A 16,796-nucleotide genomic window follows, 5' to 3' on the forward strand; every position below is an offset into this window, starting at 1 on the left:
AATACAGTTGTATTTACAATATTTTGATCAAAAAGTTCAACTCATTTAGCTAGTTTTAGTGTTTTTGTGAAAAAATCTTCTTGGGTTAGCAAATATTATTGGATTATGTTATATTATGCTATTGGATTTCCAAATCAGACTTAAATTTAATCACTTGATGTATACTTGTATGTATCATACTTCATTTGCTAAGGCAGGAGATGCAGTAAAGATTTTATCAATGAAGCTCAAAATGAGTCTATTAACTTCATTTTGAATACACTACACTCGCTTTGAAACTTCAAGTTGAGATGTTGTTTCCCTTCAATCTGGACAAAAACTAGTCACCTTGTCTCCAGGCACAGCAGATCAGCTTAAAATGGTATGCGAAACAGCATCTCGTCAATTAATAACTACATTTTTAATTTATGAAAAATTGTTACAAAAGACGAGTCTATTTGTTAGACCTGACTCTAGTAAAAGACTCGTGTCCGAAGTCGACGCGTGCAGCAAAACGTCAAAAAATCAAATGACTCGTACGAGTCCGACTACGAGCTACGAGTGCTTACGTTTCTCAAACCTCGGATGACTTGCGCCCTCAGTAACAATTTATCGAGACGAGACGTCGACAGTTACTTCATATCTTTACGTAGTTATTCAATAGATTGAAATGAGCGTGTCCTTAAATCGTGACAAGTTTTCTAACGTGTTTGCAAGTCACGTTTCACCTACAAAAGTCGGTCAGCATAAGTTCGAATTAATATTTCTCCGATGACAGTTACAGTTGGTGTGTTCACATTCATCAATGGCTTTCATAAGAAAGCAATCGGGGATAAAGGATCTGAACATAAAGTTGCTTCAAAACTTGAAAACCTTCTCATATTTTCAACCTTCATTGCATTTTACAGCAGAACTTACATTGCACGTTTTAAAATTAGATGAGCAAGGATCTTAAATTGATAAGCTTTTTAATTGTTCATTATATTGCATCTACGTAGGACTGAATTTCAGAGCTGACTTATTTGTTTAAATCAAATATCCTGCGTCTCATGATATAACGATGCGGTTCAGAAACACAAGGCATCCGATCAGATTCAAATAATTATAATTCAGGGGTTTTATTGAGCAACGAGCACTTTGACTACATCAAGTGATACCAAAAATGAAAATACACGACTAGAAATGGCAAAATAGATAATCTGAGATAGTAAAAGTCACTTGCAATTCACACTGGATAAATGTATTCTTCTTCAAAGCACCGCCCAATGCAACAAGTGAATAACCCTGTTAGAACCAAAGCCACCAAATAGTCTGCCGCTATGAACGGGAAAATACTGTCACTTAAAGTGTAATGGTTGAAGATGATCCAAGCTGATAATGGATTGAATACCTCTGTGAAATTTACTAGCAAGTATATGATAGCCAACGAGATCCCAAGGATCCCTCCTCCCAAGATGGCGTGCATGGCCAAAAAGCATTTGCTGCGCTCTCGTAGAATGTCCACTTGCTCGGGGCTTCGATCACCTTCGCCCGGACACGTGCCCTCAAAGCGATTGGTATAGCCCGGTAAAAGGCTTAAGCCAAATGGTTGGCTGTCCGGATCTCGGCATCGCGTGTATCCCATGGGAACAATCAGGGAACAAATACCATAGGCTAGGCTTCGTGGAAGATCGAGAGCCAAGCTATTGTAAGTAATTACTTGTGCCGTGATGATGGCAAAGATCGGCAATAGGGCCATTTTCCCGGCAAAGATCAGGAGCAAGGCCAAGGCCATTGAGCGATAAATCATGGTGGTCAGGAAGAACGGTACAATTAAGAGGAAGCGGTGAATGGTGTGCCGACGTTTGGGCCATTCATTGAAATGAATACTGGTTTGCAAAAGCGAGAGCATGCTGAATACGAGGCTGTACACTTGGATGAGACCCCAGTACCAGCCAAGAGATTTATCTGCAAATGATCAATGTCGAAGTTTTATGATGTTTATGAGTGTGAATGATTTTTTGATGTTTCATGAACAAACCTGAGAAGAACTCAAAAGTGAGTCCGTCTTCTAAAAGGGTTTTGGTTGTATCCCTAAAGCTGTGAATCAGAGCTCCACGGAAAATGATGACAATTTGAAGCACAATTTGGGGACCCGATTGGAGGAAGCCCTGGATGGCTTGGAGATAGTGTGACTCTTGCTCCCATTGGTAATTGCAGTCGGAGCCGATCATCCTGAAATGATATTTAGTAAAACCAAAAGAAAGTTCCCTTTTTATTTCACAAATGTGTCTCACATAATCACGGTGTAAAGATGGTAAAATATCAAGGGAATCCAATCCGTGGTAGCTTCCCCACAACAACCACTGTAAATGCATCCTCTTAACAATTCCGCCACAATCGACACAAACACCGGGAATATTACCAAAGCCAACACCAAATATCCCCATCCGTGATGGTCGTTCAAGATGAGTTCGATGCCAGTCGCGATATCGGTCGCCACATCCAAAACAAACAACGAAATCAACAAAAGAGTCACAAAAGGATGTTTACTGCCCATCTTGGACACCAATCGCCAGCTCGGCACATTGACACAAAACACCGGTCTCAAAACTGATCTAGATCAAGCCGATCGATACAAGGGATCCTCTGAGTCAGTCGGTCGCCCCCGTAGTCCTCCGTACACAAGTGGCAGCCACCCTTTCAAGGGATTTCATTGGCGGAAACGCCATTTTCATCCGAACTTTCCTTTCAATTTATCCCTTGTCCCATTAAAAGGAACACACTCGCTTGGGGTGCTGCTGTTTGAGATGGGATTGAAAATATCCAGCGCACGCCTTCTTTGTTCAGGTCCCTCGAGTCAAGGGAGAAGTAGGAGTCACCCACCACTCCCAGACACCCGAGAGCGCGTGCCCACCAAAGTTTGGCCAGCCCGAGAACGGAGGGTCCTTTAGGGACCTCTCCATAAGAAGACCTGGAAAGAGAGACAGGGAAGACTACGGGATTCTTGGCCCAAAGTGAATGATCTGACCAAAAGTTTGTTGAGCTACCTACTATGAGAAGGCCAACTTCATTCCTTGACTTGGGCAACTTGACGATTAGATAAGTTTGGCACTGATCCAGTGTCCCTCCGTTGACTATCAGCATACGAAGGTGTGGCTTTTAGAAAGATCCTGCTTCCTAGGAAGTATGCTAATCTTGGGTCAAATAACACGTGATGTGTTATGCCGATAAACCAATAGCTAAATCTCATGTAATAGACATGTTATGTCTCAAATTATATGACCGCTTCACTGCTTATGAACCAGGCTACATAGTACATAACACTCGATCATGCTTTTCGATGGATCGTAGATGAAAAGCACTTCCAAATATTAGTTACGCTTTTGAGCCCGTACATACACATTATTAACATTGATTCAATGATCTTTGTTTTTGGCTGTAAGATTGCTTGAGAGATTTAGTCGAGAGGGTTCCTCGAATGGTTAGCCTATTCCATGGTGTGCACAAACATTGGTGCATTCCAAAATAGGCTGAAATCTATTGATGGGATTGAGATCCTGTCTTCGTAGAAAATTGGATCCTTCGCCAAAAAAAGGCGCGATCGCTTTTCGGAGAACATGTTCCAAGCGGACTTCAGTGATCCAGCATGAGCTTGTCATTTTTACTGAGGCGTGTCATCTTTCCGGAACAACTAATGCTGAGACGACGGCCTAGAAAAGAGCCTCCCCCCCTTTCCTGGTCCAAGTACATTTCGCCCTAATCTGTTCCCATTTTTGAAACCACGAAGGCTTCAATAGTTCCCCAGTCTCTTTGACGAGGGCCAGAGGTTGGAACCGTCTTGAAAACTTGGAATAAACTTGACGGTTCCAGAGCAAAGATAAGTCTTCGCCGCGTTTGGAAGAGGTTCTGGTCGTCATGAGTGTGAGCATATGTTGAGCAGTAAGTAAAAGTTCTCTTGTCTTGCCCGTAAAGTGGAACAACGACCTTCAGCGACCACCAACTAACCAAACAACCAACATTTCGAGAGGTGCAATTTTCCACTTCGTTCATTGTCTGCACTCGTCAAAGAACGACGAAAAGCGAGAGGACCAGTGGTTAGGTAACAACGACCATGAGCACACGTAAATAATGCCCACGCTTTTTCCGTAACAACACCCACAAAGTCAACACTACTATTTCCCCCCCCACCATGACTTATCCCCTCATGGATGCTCTTTACAGTGCCATTTTTCGTATCTCCATCGAAGAGCTGGCTCACGTGGAAGGTTTACGTCATGGATATGTGGGTCATTTGATCGAGGGTCGCCGGTTCGATTCTCAATTACTTCATAGCTATTGTGCTCATCCCAGTGCGAGTGAATCGGGAGATCAGGCCATGTTCCACACAGAAATTGGCTCCACCAGAAGATTTTTATCGGCCGAGGAACGGTTTTTGTCACGTGATGACGAAATGGAACCAACATGGAGACAACGCGACAGTGTCTCAAACACTGGATCAGGTTCGAGCTCACCTCGTGTAGGGATCATCCGACAAGGTAAAAACGACCCAGTGGATCCGTTGCAATATGATCCATGGCCTGAGAAGCGGACGGTTCAGAAAATATTGGCAAAAATTGAAGTGCACGCAGCCGAAAATCAACCCGAGAACTGGAACAAGGCTAGATCCGTGGTGAGAAAGAACAAATGGCCAGACGTGGGAAATTCGGCTGGTAAAATATCATTGGTGTCGCATGTGGCGAGTGTTCAGCAACGAAAAAGAGACATTGAGAGTAGCCGTGGGAAATTGAAATCCAAATCATCTGATAGACTCTTCAAGGGATCGAGCTTGAGTACCGTGACCAAAGCGAAGAATGATCCAAGATACAATTCAGATTCTTCCTTGTATCAAGCAAACAATGGATTGCAAATGTTTTGTGAACCCTGTGCCACCGAAGCGAAAGATCTCTATCAAGAGTTAGATGATCCATCCGACTCAAGAAACATGTCTGTAAACGAAGACACTTTAGACAAACCCACCAACCCCGATTCAAACAAAGTCCCAAGTATTAGAACCCTGTTGATGATGAAACGGGCTGCCAAGCGGAAAGAACTAGTCAAAGGTGAAACGAAATCTGGTTATTTTTTTTCATATTTAGAACCCGTGTCTTAGTTTCATACCAATTCTAGCTTCATCCGGTTATGTGTACAATAACAGTGCCAAACCCTAACAAAAGGCAACACTTCTTTGGGACGAAGGGGATCTTCCCGAATTTGGGCTGGACCTGCCAGACGGTGGACCCACGGCTTTTCAATGGAAGGGCGTGGAATGCCTTATGAATGGTCTCTCTGGGGACCAACTCACCCGGCAATTGATATCCCTTCACAGAGTCATCAACAGCAAAGATCGTCATTCCTTGGCACAAATGGTTAAAACCGTCGCAGATCTGGATCTTACGCTTCCCTTAAGAGGTGTGACGGCATTATCTTTATCTCTATTCATTCGGCAACCTGCCATCACCAAAGATCTGCTCACCTATCTACATCGGTTGGGGCAATTATCTCGAGCGATCAATATGACCTCTGTGGATAACACTCATCGTCGAGAGACTCCTTTGATCACAGCGGCTCGAACCGGTCAAAGTGAAAGTGTGGAGTTGCTTCTCCTTTATAAGGATATCTTGGACTTGGAATCGAAAGATGGCGAAGGTCGGACGGCCATTTGGAATGCTGTGAGGGAGGAGAACTTTGGGATTGTCATGCAACTGGTCGAGAACGGAGCTCGAATCCATTACGATAATGGTGATCTCTCATGTCCGTTGCAACTGGCATGCAAAACGCACTTGTTGAAAGCTAGGGTGAGCACCGAGGTGAAACAAATTACAAAGGGGAAATGTTCAATCAAGGGCGAGTAATGTGGAACTTCTTAGCCTTCCCTACTTCGCAATTAGGAATCTCAGTGTTTTCTAATTTCAGGGCAAGCAAATTGTCCGATATCTCGTGAGTCATGGTGCCAATTTGGAGTTTGTTGATCACGCCCTCAGGAACGCGCTTTATTGGGCCATTTACCATTCATGCGGAGAAACGGCCGTGTTCTTATTGAAGGCTGGGATCAAAGTGAAGCCTTGGTTGTGGCTTGGGGACGATGCATTGCCAAATTCCGTCCTCGAGGACAAGGCGAACTTGAGCCTAATTCGGACTGTTCGGTCCGAACCTCGGGAACTAAAGATCCTGGCCAGGACTGTGGTGAGGAATTGGCTGATTTCCCAAGCCAATTCACGATCCATTTATCCTCGGATAGACAGTTTGTCCTTAGGGGAGAAGGGCAGAGCCTTACTTCGTTTGGACGAGATCCTGAATTTAAAAATCCGTAGTAGTGGCACGACAGCAACTGCCGGTGGAACTGGCAAAACACGAGCAAAATAATGCTTGGAAATAGATGAAGATTAGGCGTACATTTGGCTCTAAATTTTAGGCCTGGAAACCCCTTTCAAAAGGAGGTATTGAGACACCTCTTTCGATTTCGTGATCTAATTTGGGCTTCAATGGCGTTAATTGGGATTTATGGCTAGTAAATCAACATTGTTTCCTTTTCTCCGTCGTGTTATGGTTCAGTTTTAGTGGGTCTAAAAATACGCTTTGATGACGCTTTTGAGGCTTACTCATTCATCTTCTCATATTAGTTTGACAAATGCGAGGTTTTAAATCAGAAATAGAAGGCCAAAAGAAGGCCGACGGACATGTGTAGTAAAAGTATTACCTTCAGTAATTTTCGAAAAGTTATAGGCTTATTAATCCGGTTTGTGCGGCCTTATTTTGTGAGTTTGTCGTGCCTCAAATAAAATACAAAACTACATTTCAATGGTTTGTAGTCTCATTCCTAACCTATTGCAATATTCTATGATGTGATATGAAATATTACTCCTTATGTGGTAAGTCAATCCTTTACAGCACTGTAATTCTTCAAAGTATGGGCAGCCATCATCGATGGTGAGATTGAAAACAAATCAAAATTACTATCTTTCCAACATAAATATTGGGTGCCCTTATGCGTTTGAAGTGAGTCATAAATTCAATGGGAAAAACTTCCATGCTCCTTTAAATTGAAAACCAATCATGAAGATAGATAAACGTTGGCAAAGACATATTATTGTTGTATTTTCGCATAAGACTGTTTTCTTCCGACCACGCAAATGCTCACCCCGAAAGGTTAATTCGGTGCTGAATGGATGCATGTACAGTAGTACAGCATGTTCCCTAAGCCGAATAAAGAGCATCCACGTGTTCGATCTGGTTGAAAGGGCAAAAAATATGTCGGGTCATGGATAACAAAATCACAATTCAGTAGGCGGGGAGTGATTCTTAAGTAGATCAAAGAGGATCAGACTCGATTAGGACCCATGCCAAGGGCGGTAACCTATAACGTTGAGTGTTTTGGTTATATTTCTCTGTGCAACAAACCACCATAAACTGGAATGAGAAGCGAGGATCAACTAGGAACGGGAAAAATACGCAAAATATTCTGTGCCCTCTAATATGCCGTCCAAACAAAAAGGAATCTAAACTGATGTGACACCTATTTGTCACACTTAAATGGCCCCTTTCAAACAAGGCCCGTTGGGGTTTCCAACATCAAGCAAGAATAAATCAGTTTTGAATCAATCTAAAAAAGGACGCTCGCTTCGTGACAATCTTTATTTATTATAATTTAAAAAAAACGCTTTTGCTTTGACGGTTCGAAATTGCATTGAAGAATGAAGCCTTCATTCAGATCTGGCGTTTCTCCCTAATACATGGATCATCAGCTTTCGATTTAAAGTCTTCCAGTTTTCTCTTTTAGTTACTATTTACGTTGGATATTATTGTCCCTTAATAACAATATTTTCCCTCAAAATCGAACATCAAAAGAAAAGATTATCATTCTTGTCATTATCAATGAATAGTTTAATATTCGTAGGAGTTAGTAATTTAATGAATACTCCAACTCGCTCATTATATGATTCTCTTCAATAGCAAAGGCATCATGTCCGAAATATTCTCAGTTGTACAACGGTGACCCAAGGTCGCCGTCACTACTGGTCAGTGACAGATGTGGAGAAAATGAGTTATTCCATTCCAATCAATCAAATGCATTTCACTTCTCACAGGTTGGATTTTAAACACTCAGAAAGCACTACTGATCAGTTTATGACTCGACCGAAGGTGTATGTTAAAAATTAAGATTGGTAACATCTTATCAGCGTCGTTTTCAGCAAGTCATACCCACGTCGTCATGACTTTCAAAAACTTATGGCTTTTGACACATAAATTTAATTGAGGTCAAAATTGGTGAACGCTTTTTGAGTCGACAAAAACCCACATTGAAGGAATAGATATTTATTCAATAGTAGGGGCTTTCTTTGCGTGTAGTTTAACAAAGTGAACTTGACGAAATTCCGTACAATCAAGACACCTTGAATGTGTTCGACATGCCATGTCATTGAGTTTGAAGAGAAGAGTGAGTGCTGAAATGTCAAACGCTTTTTAGGTGTTGCCTGTGTGGAGACCTTACTCATGCTTGCCTCTATCTCTCGCTTCTTCCTGCACATTGTGATATATGTGTATAGTTAGGAACTCTCATGAGTAAACAATCTAGTCAACAGTCAACTACCATCCTCTGACTTGTCATAGTGGCGGACCAACAGGGTCTGCCACCCCTGTATGGACATTTTTTAAATCCCAATTGGAATAAACTACATGTAAAGAGAGGCCAGAATATCCAGTGTTCTTTTTTTGAGCCCTGGTTTTTCAAAGTAAGAATTTCACTTGAAACAACTCAAAGCCAAATCTGACGTGTGGAATATATATATGCCGCAATGTGGCAATCTTTCTGCAACGAGACTTTGTTTGGGAGACTGTTGAAGGATGTTGGTGGAGTGCAAGGCTTCTACCCTGTTCTGCCATCTATGGATTTGAAGAAGATAGGTGAGTAGGAGGAGGGTTTGCCCTAGTCCTCAGAAGCTGGCAAGTTTAAATCCAGGGTGGATGAAATGGGTGAGCTAAGCTAGGACTCCACCAACATTCTGTAATGATTGAGTGACCAAAATCAAGTTGGCAAAAAAGTGGTCCATTTTGGGGGTTATTTACCTAAACAGATAGACAAACATACTAGATGTGTATTGCGTATTCATTGCCAGTATCATTGGTTATTGGTTAGCTTGGTTAGCTTCATACTTTAGCATTTGCAGATGTGAGTTACCTTTTCATGCTGTCTGAGCCAACTGCTTTCAATCTATTCCAAAAGGTGATGAATAAGCAAGCTGCGTTTTCAGCATAGTAGCAATCTTTTCTTTAGTGTTTTACTTTTTTGTGCATTGCAAAAACCTAAACACTCCTCTAGTGGGTTTTCTTTTCTGATTAGGTTATGTTCTTTCTTTTCAAGAGAGGCTAGAAACTTACTTCCCAGACATTGGCGAACACAGAGCCATGAAATAAAGATACTAAACAAGGTGTTTGGTTTCCTAAGCATTATGAAAGCGAATATCATACCTCTGGAAACCAGTCCTCATAGGAGAATAGCTATTTATACAATAGCAGGGGCATTCTTTGCGTGGAGTTTATAAAAGTAAGGCTTGAAGAAAATTGGCAAGGTTAAGAAACCTTGAATGCGTTTGCTAGTTGTTGCCGTCAAGAGGGCTTGCCTGAGCTTCTCTTCACACAAGAGGGCATGATGAAATGGTGAATGCATTCAAGGTGTTGACTGATCAACTTTTTGAGATCCGAACTTGAATAAACTGCAAGCAAAGAATGCCGCTGTTATTGAATACACAGTTTTCTTTTATAAGAGCCAGTTTTCAAGGTATGAATTTCCCTCGAAACCACTTGAAGCCAAATTTGACATTAGAGAATGTCTATTTTCTTCACAAGGGACTGGAAACTTAGATTCCAGCCACTCATGAACACAGCGTCATGAAATAAGATTTCTAATGGTGGCGTTTGGTTTCCTCTGGGTGTCGGAGAAGGAACTTTATACCGCTGAAAACCGGTCCTTGTAAAGAAAATTTATTTGGTTCATGCGGATGCAATTTAAGTTTCCCTCACTCTAGAGTCTTCCTAACTGTAATGAACAGGGCGCATAAAAAGAAATCTTCTTGAGGGCCAAATAACCTTTAAAAAATTATTCTAGCACCACAAAAAAAAATTCACAACAAAAAAGGCAATTGGCTGGCTTTAATTAAGTCATACTTCGAAAAATTCTTGACCAAAAATGCTTGCTAATCCCACGTTCAAGGACGAACTAAATCCACCAACTCTAATTCATTGGAAGATCAGATATCAGAACAATGAGTATTTCATTTTTTTATTTTGAGCTCCTGGGGATTGCATTTCCAGTAACGGTAAGGAAGTCCACAAAAAGTGTACTCTAGTTCTTCCAAAGTTACTGATAGGGTCTTAGGGTGTTTCTTCTCAAGGCACGGAGGCCTTGCTTAGTATTTCCAAATTCATGGTACACTTGGATGCTAAAGTATGTCATCCGCGTTCCTGGGGAGGTTTTAACCTGCAATTTTTCATTGAAATAAGAAGTTCTCCAAAACAAATTTGCCTTCTAAAACCATGCAAAAAATAAGATCAATTTTCTTCCCCGAGCCCTTGATAATGACAAAGCAGCGACGGTACAACTATCATACCAATTGCAAGTACATTTACAATATCCAAGAACTAATTTAATGCTAAACTAATGACGATATAACGCTGGAAGTTTACGTTGTACATTTGAATGAGTCAATGATTTGTTATTGAAGATTGGTCAAGTGCTGCAGTTATCGTGATGTCTATGATGGGAGCTATACCAAGTATCTACATAGTGAGTAGAAATCTGTTCCTAAGTCAGTCGGCAATGACCTCTTGAGCCTTACTAACCAACGCTGGTTTTGGCGCAAACTTTCCGGAACAAGCTCAAGAACAACAAGCCTGTTGTAGAGACATCCTCAATCAAGATCGTTGTTATCATTGAACTATCTCACGCGTTATTATAAATTTGTTATGTCTAGTCCGGTCATCTTAGCAAACCTGAGCAAGTGGGGGTAAATCAATACAATCGTATTGTCAATGAATATAATCAGAGAAACAGCTCAAGAGTTGAATTTTTAAATTTCTTCACTTTATGGCCAGAATATCAAATTTGTTGACTTGATATGCTTGGAAATGAAAGTTCTTGAACCGTACCAAGTCATGTGCCTAGAATAATATATCCTTTGTACTTCTTTTAATTCCCGATACTTCCGTTTGTCCTATGACCCTAGAGAAAATTGCTTCCGAAAGTTGTTGAAAATTCAAGCAAATCCAGTATTTCCAGATAACGTGGAGAATGGATGGATGGCATGTCAAATGATTTCACCTTGGTATTGGATCTCTTTAGATCCCTCTCATGGAAGCTTCCAGCGAGCACATACCATTAAGTGGGCGGACTAAGGCTAAGTGAGAATTGGATCATCATTCTCTTAGTGAACGTTCGAAGTGCAAGGTTGCTCATTAGGGTTCCAATAGACGTTCTAATCAACTCTTGTTCCAATCGAAACTCAATCCCAACTAGGTAAGGTTATGATAGAGATTCTTCTTGAGTGTGTGCCCAACCATGAAATTAAGTGGTACCTTTAGTCTTTCATGATGAGGGTGTCTCTAAAAAGTGACTCTCGTATTGTTGTGCCTTCAGTCTTTGATTCCAGTTATCCACCAATCTCCCCCGAAGCAGCTACAAATTGATTCAACATCCTGATTCTAGAGATTCTAGAATCAGGATGAGTTTTTAACTGCCAATTCCGCTCTTCAAGTAGTACATTCATTGATTCATTGCAGGTGCTAAAATTAGCCAATCCAGGATCTCCGATTCTCTTTAAAGCCGAGCTCCGTCTGAAAAGCCGCAGAGAACCTTCTCAGCATCTCATCTCTAGTCAGATCGATGCTTCACAATGACACCGGCATGAGTGTGTCCAAGATTGGGAACGTGACCATCTTGTCCTCCATCGGAGTGGCATTCTTCATCTGTCCAATTGTGATCCTCAGTAACCTATTGGTGATCCTGCCCTTTGGTCGAGCTCGACGCATTCGAAGTGCTCCCAATCAACTGATCTTGGCCTTGGCTATTACCGATTTGGTTGCGGGCATCATAATCCCGCTCTCGGCCATCTTCCAATCCTTCTCAGACCTCTTTTCGGATGACGTTAGTTTCCACACGATTCGTCAAACATTTCTCTCGTTGCTTTTCGTCGTGGAAGTGGCCAATGTGTTGTTGCTGACCTCGATCGCTCTGGATAAGGTCATATCATTGGCCAAGCCGCTCCATTACAGTGACATAGTGACATTTGGATCCGTGAAGGTATTCTTCGTCGGAGTGATAGTGGCATTGCTAATCTTGGGAACATTGTTCACCTTCTCTCATGGGTCCACGATGCAAATGTTTTACTTAGATTCAGCCACGATATTTCATAGCGTGCTCTTGTTCGGATTGAGCTTACCTTGTGGGATCATTTTGGCATACTCTTACTACTACGTGTACGTGATCGCTAATCGGCATGCCAAGGACATTCAAGAGGTGGCCAAAGTGGTTCGAAATAAGGAGATGGGCGATTACAGACATAACTTTGTGAACAAGGGAGAGGATGCCAAGTTTCTCCTGCCTCCAAACCCCAAATTCATGCAGTCCAGAAGGTCTACTTGCTCCAGCTCTTCTCAACCTTCATCATCGTCAGTCTCCACTAGAAGATTCAATTTCCATTCAACCTTGATGGTCATGGTGGTTTCCTTTGCCGTGTCAAAATTCCTGTGTCCATTGGGCGTCATCGTTTGTGACTTCTTTGATGGACTCATTTGGCTTCAACGGGTATTTTTCCTTCCAATTTTCCTCCAGAGCGCCATCAACCCCTGGTTGTATGGATATCATAACATAGACATCAAGCCGCAAATGCGGAGAATCATCCGGCGTATCTTGCGTAAAATGGGTTTGACCACCACCGTGGACCGTTGCTTGGTCAAATTCAACGCCACCTTTTACTCCCTAAATCAGGGAACGAGTCGTCAAGCCATATGTCAAAAATTCAATGGTTTTGGGGATAAACCTTTCAACACTTTCAACCCCATGGCCACGCGTTTCTTCCAAGAAAACGAAACACGATTGGATGTGCCAGAATTAAAAGTTCAAGAGGACCTAGCCAGTGGGATGCAGACCGAGGTATTTCTTACTAAAATGGGCGATGCCACAGCCAGACCGCAAATACATACAGAAATCCCCACCCAATGCTGGGAGACTACAACCGACCGTAACGATAGGTCCAAGGGACACGAGAAGACCAAACGAACGCGGAACAAGAAGTCCCACAAAAGGCTCCGTAAACCTAAGGTTCCTATCATTGTGATTTGGCTGGAAGATCCGAGATCCGGTGTACAAGTTTAAATAATGATTTTAAATTTTGCGAAATATAACTTGTTCCACAAACCCTTGTCTGCTATTCCTCTCTCAGTTCTCGGGCCACGCAACCATATTGAGGAGTTGTTTCAGGTTAGGCTTCTGCGTGCAACCCCCACTTTTCATCTTCCTACCTGTCTGCAGCGGCATATTTGAGTACAACGAACTCTATGGAGAGTTCGTCCACCCTCATCCACCCACACCTCTCGGTTGGCAACAACAGGTAGAAGCTTTTCGCTCGGGGCGTTTTGAGTTTCCAATTTCACCCTGAGGATGATGCGCTTGAGCACCCCCAACTGAGATCCTCGCATCTCATTATCTCAACCCTTTCTCACCTTATCGTTCGGTCACGATCAAGTAATTCGGGAGCCCTAATTAACACCTCGGATAAAGGCAATGTCCCAGTGGGATATCAATAATCACGGAATCGCCAATCATCCTTCCCACCACTGACTGGACCCTGAGCGACCCCCCATTGTTGTCTAATTAGTAGCTACGCCCATTTTCACACCTTTTTTCCATTGTTCATGGTCAGTCAGGTGTCACGGTGCAAGGTTGCAAGGTAGGAATGTCAAAATTGCTCGCCGGAGGGCGACTCTCTCTCGATTTCTATGGCCTCGGGGGAAACTGAAGAGCCCTCAGGCTAGAAAATTGAAGCGGCGGGGGTGGATTTTTGGAATTTCCGGCCTGCCAGACAGGGTGCGTAGGTGGGTGAGCAGTGGCTGATTCGATTCGTCACGGAGAGAATTAGGAAAAAGGGTTGAGCAAACAAACCCCGCCCATCCCAGACCACAAAACGACAGGGAGTCCCATCAATTTATCGTGCCGACAAACCCACCCACGCACATTGAGATCACTGGAGATTGCAGGGTTCACCATCCGCTAGATGGCATTGTTGTTCAGCAGAATTTGGTCTGGCAGGAAAGTGGCAGACTTTGGGAAGACAATTGATCAACAGATGGCACTCGGAGGATTATAATTTTCTATTGAAATTGGCTGTAGAAAACTTAACAAATGACAACGGAATGACATTAGAGCAATTTAGGTAAAGCTTGAAGAAGTTGATGGCAAAACAAAACCATTACTCTTCCTTATCGGTTTTGCCAAATTGGACGAACTTTAAGATGCCTAACACAACCACGTTGCAGCCCACGCCCAAAAGCCCAAGGGATTGAAATCCGTAGTTGTTCATGATGAATCCACCAAAAGTGGGTGCCACGGATCGGATACCTGAGTTCACGGCCATATTTAAGCCCAGCATGGTGCCAGCTTGAGATTTGGGCACGGTCTTGGTTAAGGCCGCCGTAAGGATAGAATTCACGAGACATAAGGCACAAACCAAAGGCAGGAGTAGAGCCAAAAACTCGTAGGCCGTGTGGATCATGGTCTGAAATAAAATAATGATACATTGGCTAGTACTTTTGATGGCTTAAAAGAGATAATAACTTACCAAAAGGTAATATGATAAGGTGAGGATCAAACTGGCCACGCCCAGTAAAGTGTGATCCGTCAGCAGCTTCGTACAGAAACTGATGCCAATTCCTTGCATGAAAAGAGATACGACGCCAATGTAGGACAACATCATGCCATTCTTTTCTGCCGGAAGGCCAAATTGCTCCATAGCAATCACTGAAAAGCAGCATCATGGTCCGAAATTGTACTTCACAACATATTAATCCAGATTCTTACCCGAAAACATGGATTGAAGAACACCGATGGGGATTCCGCAAGCTAACTTGATGAGTAATACCAGACTGGCACGCGGAATGGTGAGTAATTTTAAGATTTCGGCCACATTAAACACACTTCCACGCTCAGCGGGTTTGGCCGTTTGTTTGGGAATGTACGGCACACAAATAAAGACCAGAATCAAACTGATCAATGAACCGCCAGCCGCAACTAGGGCAGCTGTTTGTTCTCTACAAGTGTGAAAAAAATAGTACCTCGATTTTCGTTTTAATTACTTTTAGTACACTCGCTGTTTGACCTACCCAAAGAATTTCGATACATATCCGCCTAGAGTGGGTCCAACGACCATGCCAATGCCGTAAGAAAAACCCAAACGTGACAAAGCGGTGGCCCGGCTTTTGTTGTCTGACAAGTACGTAACGACCATTTGGGAACCTGCAAACACATACCAAATTCAAGCCTCCTTATCACCTAGCCATAATCGAACAAGAGTCAAGTGCCTTTACTATGTATGACGAACCTTGCATCACGTGCATGAAGACTGACGGAAGGCGAGAGGCGAAGAGGATGGGAATTGTGTATGAGATGCCCATTAAGAAGTATGAAAGGCCAGCCGAGGCAAAGGCCACCATTAAAGCCAGTCGTTCACCGAAAAGATCACCCAAGCGACCGTAGATAGGCCCGCCTAATAATTGAGCAATAGCAAACGCAGTCTGCAACTGTCCAAAGGTAGTTGGATCGGCACCCAAGGATTTAGAGAGGTACTGAAAGTAAATCAAAACCAAATGAACTCAGTAAAAAAAGAATAAAAAGGCATTTTCTGCGCCTCATCATTCATTGGCTGTTTTTCGTGATCATTGGTGTCTTTCATCTAATATGTTCGCATACATGTTTTTCCAAATTCAAATTTGAACGCCGCTCAAAAGTGGCCTAAATGATTGATGTATTGCCTGATGCATTTCCATTCTCTTCAAACAAAATAGCCTTGTGAGGAGACTGAAGCCAGGCTCCACATGAGCAATTTCATGTGTCCGGCCGGCATTTCGTAATTCCTTTTCAACAAGTCCTTTGGTCATGGCCCAAAGTCCACACTCCAGGATATTAGAGCCCTTTTTCCTGGGTCGATGGTGGCCAACCCTTACCGGCATGGTCCCCACTTGAATAAAGAAGCAAGTGGCATACAAAAACACATTGAAATGCGTGACCCAGAGGATGCTGGTGGCTTGGGGATGCATCACCGCACCCTCGGCATCTTCTCCCGGAGCCGATTGAGCTCGAGTGCGCGCATTCTGGACCACAGCGTCAAACTTGGCCTTCATCCGATCGTAAGTTTCCGGATCTGGGCGTAACTTCCGTTTCGACACCACTTGCACATCGGCGCCACGACCTTCTCGGGACCTCAAGGTGGTGTAAAATTTGACTTCGGCTTCTTTGGAAGTCGGAGATTGCCAATCCTCCTCATCCTGGTCCGCTCCAGGCGAAGGCCCACCCTGAGTCTGGGAGCGGGTTCGGGGGCTCACTTGCCGATGGGCCGAGGACTTCTTTCGACCCATACTACCGGAATACGAAGCGGGAGATCAACACGGGAGAGATTGGACTTGAACTTTCTCTGCCAAATAAGTGTACGACTGACTCACAGATACAGACCCCCTAAGAATAAGACGTGGGTGACATTTCATTGGAGGACACGAATCAAGTTCCGCTGAATTTCCTACGCTGGATACTTCAT

The 16,796-nt window shown here is 43.1% G+C and overlaps 4 protein-coding genes across 8 annotated transcripts; 2 read left to right on the top strand and 2 right to left on the bottom strand.

Annotated features, from left to right (window-relative positions):
- Positions 1 to 1,067: 1,067 nt before the first annotated feature.
- Positions 1,068 to 13,854, bottom strand: LOC131883840 (uncharacterized). 3 transcript variants are annotated; one of them, XM_059231431.1, is made up of 5 exons: positions 13,714 to 13,854; positions 2,256 to 2,932; positions 2,000 to 2,193; positions 1,370 to 1,926; positions 1,068 to 1,296 (listed from the first exon to the last, which is right to left on the bottom strand). In XM_059231431.1, the coding sequence occupies exons 2-5, from the start codon at positions 2,516 to 2,518 to the stop codon at positions 1,267 to 1,269; spliced, it is 1,044 nt and encodes a 347-aa protein (XP_059087414.1). In that variant the 5' UTR covers positions 2,519 to 2,932; positions 13,714 to 13,854; the 3' UTR covers positions 1,068 to 1,266. The 3 variants fall into 3 exon arrangements, with proteins under 3 accessions (XP_059087414.1, XP_059087411.1, XP_059087412.1); XM_059231428.1 differs by having other exon boundaries at positions 1,068 to 1,926; XM_059231429.1 differs by lacking the exon at positions 13,714 to 13,854 and having other exon boundaries at positions 1,068 to 1,926; positions 2,256 to 2,935.
- LOC131883842 (uncharacterized) lies at positions 3,627 to 6,786 on the top strand. Of its 3 annotated transcripts, XM_059231435.1 has the most exons (4): positions 3,627 to 4,060; positions 4,183 to 5,060; positions 5,128 to 5,795; positions 5,914 to 6,786. In XM_059231435.1, exons 3-4 carry the CDS (start codon positions 5,274 to 5,276, stop codon positions 6,361 to 6,363), a joined length of 972 nt encoding a protein of 323 aa, XP_059087418.1. In that variant the 5' UTR covers positions 3,627 to 4,060; positions 4,183 to 5,060; positions 5,128 to 5,273; the 3' UTR covers positions 6,364 to 6,786. The 3 variants fall into 3 exon arrangements, with proteins under 3 accessions (XP_059087418.1, XP_059087417.1, XP_059087419.1); XM_059231434.1 differs by lacking the exon at positions 3,627 to 4,060 and having other exon boundaries at positions 4,105 to 5,060; XM_059231436.1 differs by lacking the exons at positions 3,627 to 4,060; positions 4,183 to 5,060 and having other exon boundaries at positions 5,122 to 5,795.
- On the top strand, positions 11,220 to 13,408 carry LOC131883837 (alpha-1A adrenergic receptor-like). The gene is made up of 2 exons (XM_059231425.1): positions 11,220 to 11,509; positions 11,773 to 13,408. Exon 2 carries the CDS (start codon positions 11,876 to 11,878, stop codon positions 13,364 to 13,366), a length of 1,491 nt encoding a protein of 496 aa, XP_059087408.1. The 5' UTR covers positions 11,220 to 11,509; positions 11,773 to 11,875; the 3' UTR covers positions 13,367 to 13,408.
- A 488-nt stretch (positions 13,855 to 14,342) lies between the features above and the next one.
- Positions 14,343 to 16,747, bottom strand: LOC131883836 (solute carrier family 22 member 18-like). The gene is made up of 6 exons (XM_059231424.1): positions 16,210 to 16,747; positions 15,588 to 15,831; positions 15,370 to 15,502; positions 15,068 to 15,297; positions 14,829 to 15,007; positions 14,343 to 14,765 (listed from the first exon to the last, which is right to left on the bottom strand). The coding sequence occupies exons 1-6, from the start codon at positions 16,618 to 16,620 to the stop codon at positions 14,460 to 14,462; spliced, it is 1,503 nt and encodes a 500-aa protein (XP_059087407.1). The 5' UTR covers positions 16,621 to 16,747; the 3' UTR covers positions 14,343 to 14,459.
- Between the last annotated feature and the right edge of the window lie 49 nt (positions 16,748 to 16,796).

This window comes from Tigriopus californicus, chromosome 7 (assembly GCF_007210705.1).
Source record: "Tigriopus californicus strain San Diego chromosome 7, Tcal_SD_v2.1, whole genome shotgun sequence".
NCBI classification, from domain to species: Eukaryota; Metazoa; Arthropoda; class Copepoda; order Harpacticoida; family Harpacticidae; genus Tigriopus; species Tigriopus californicus.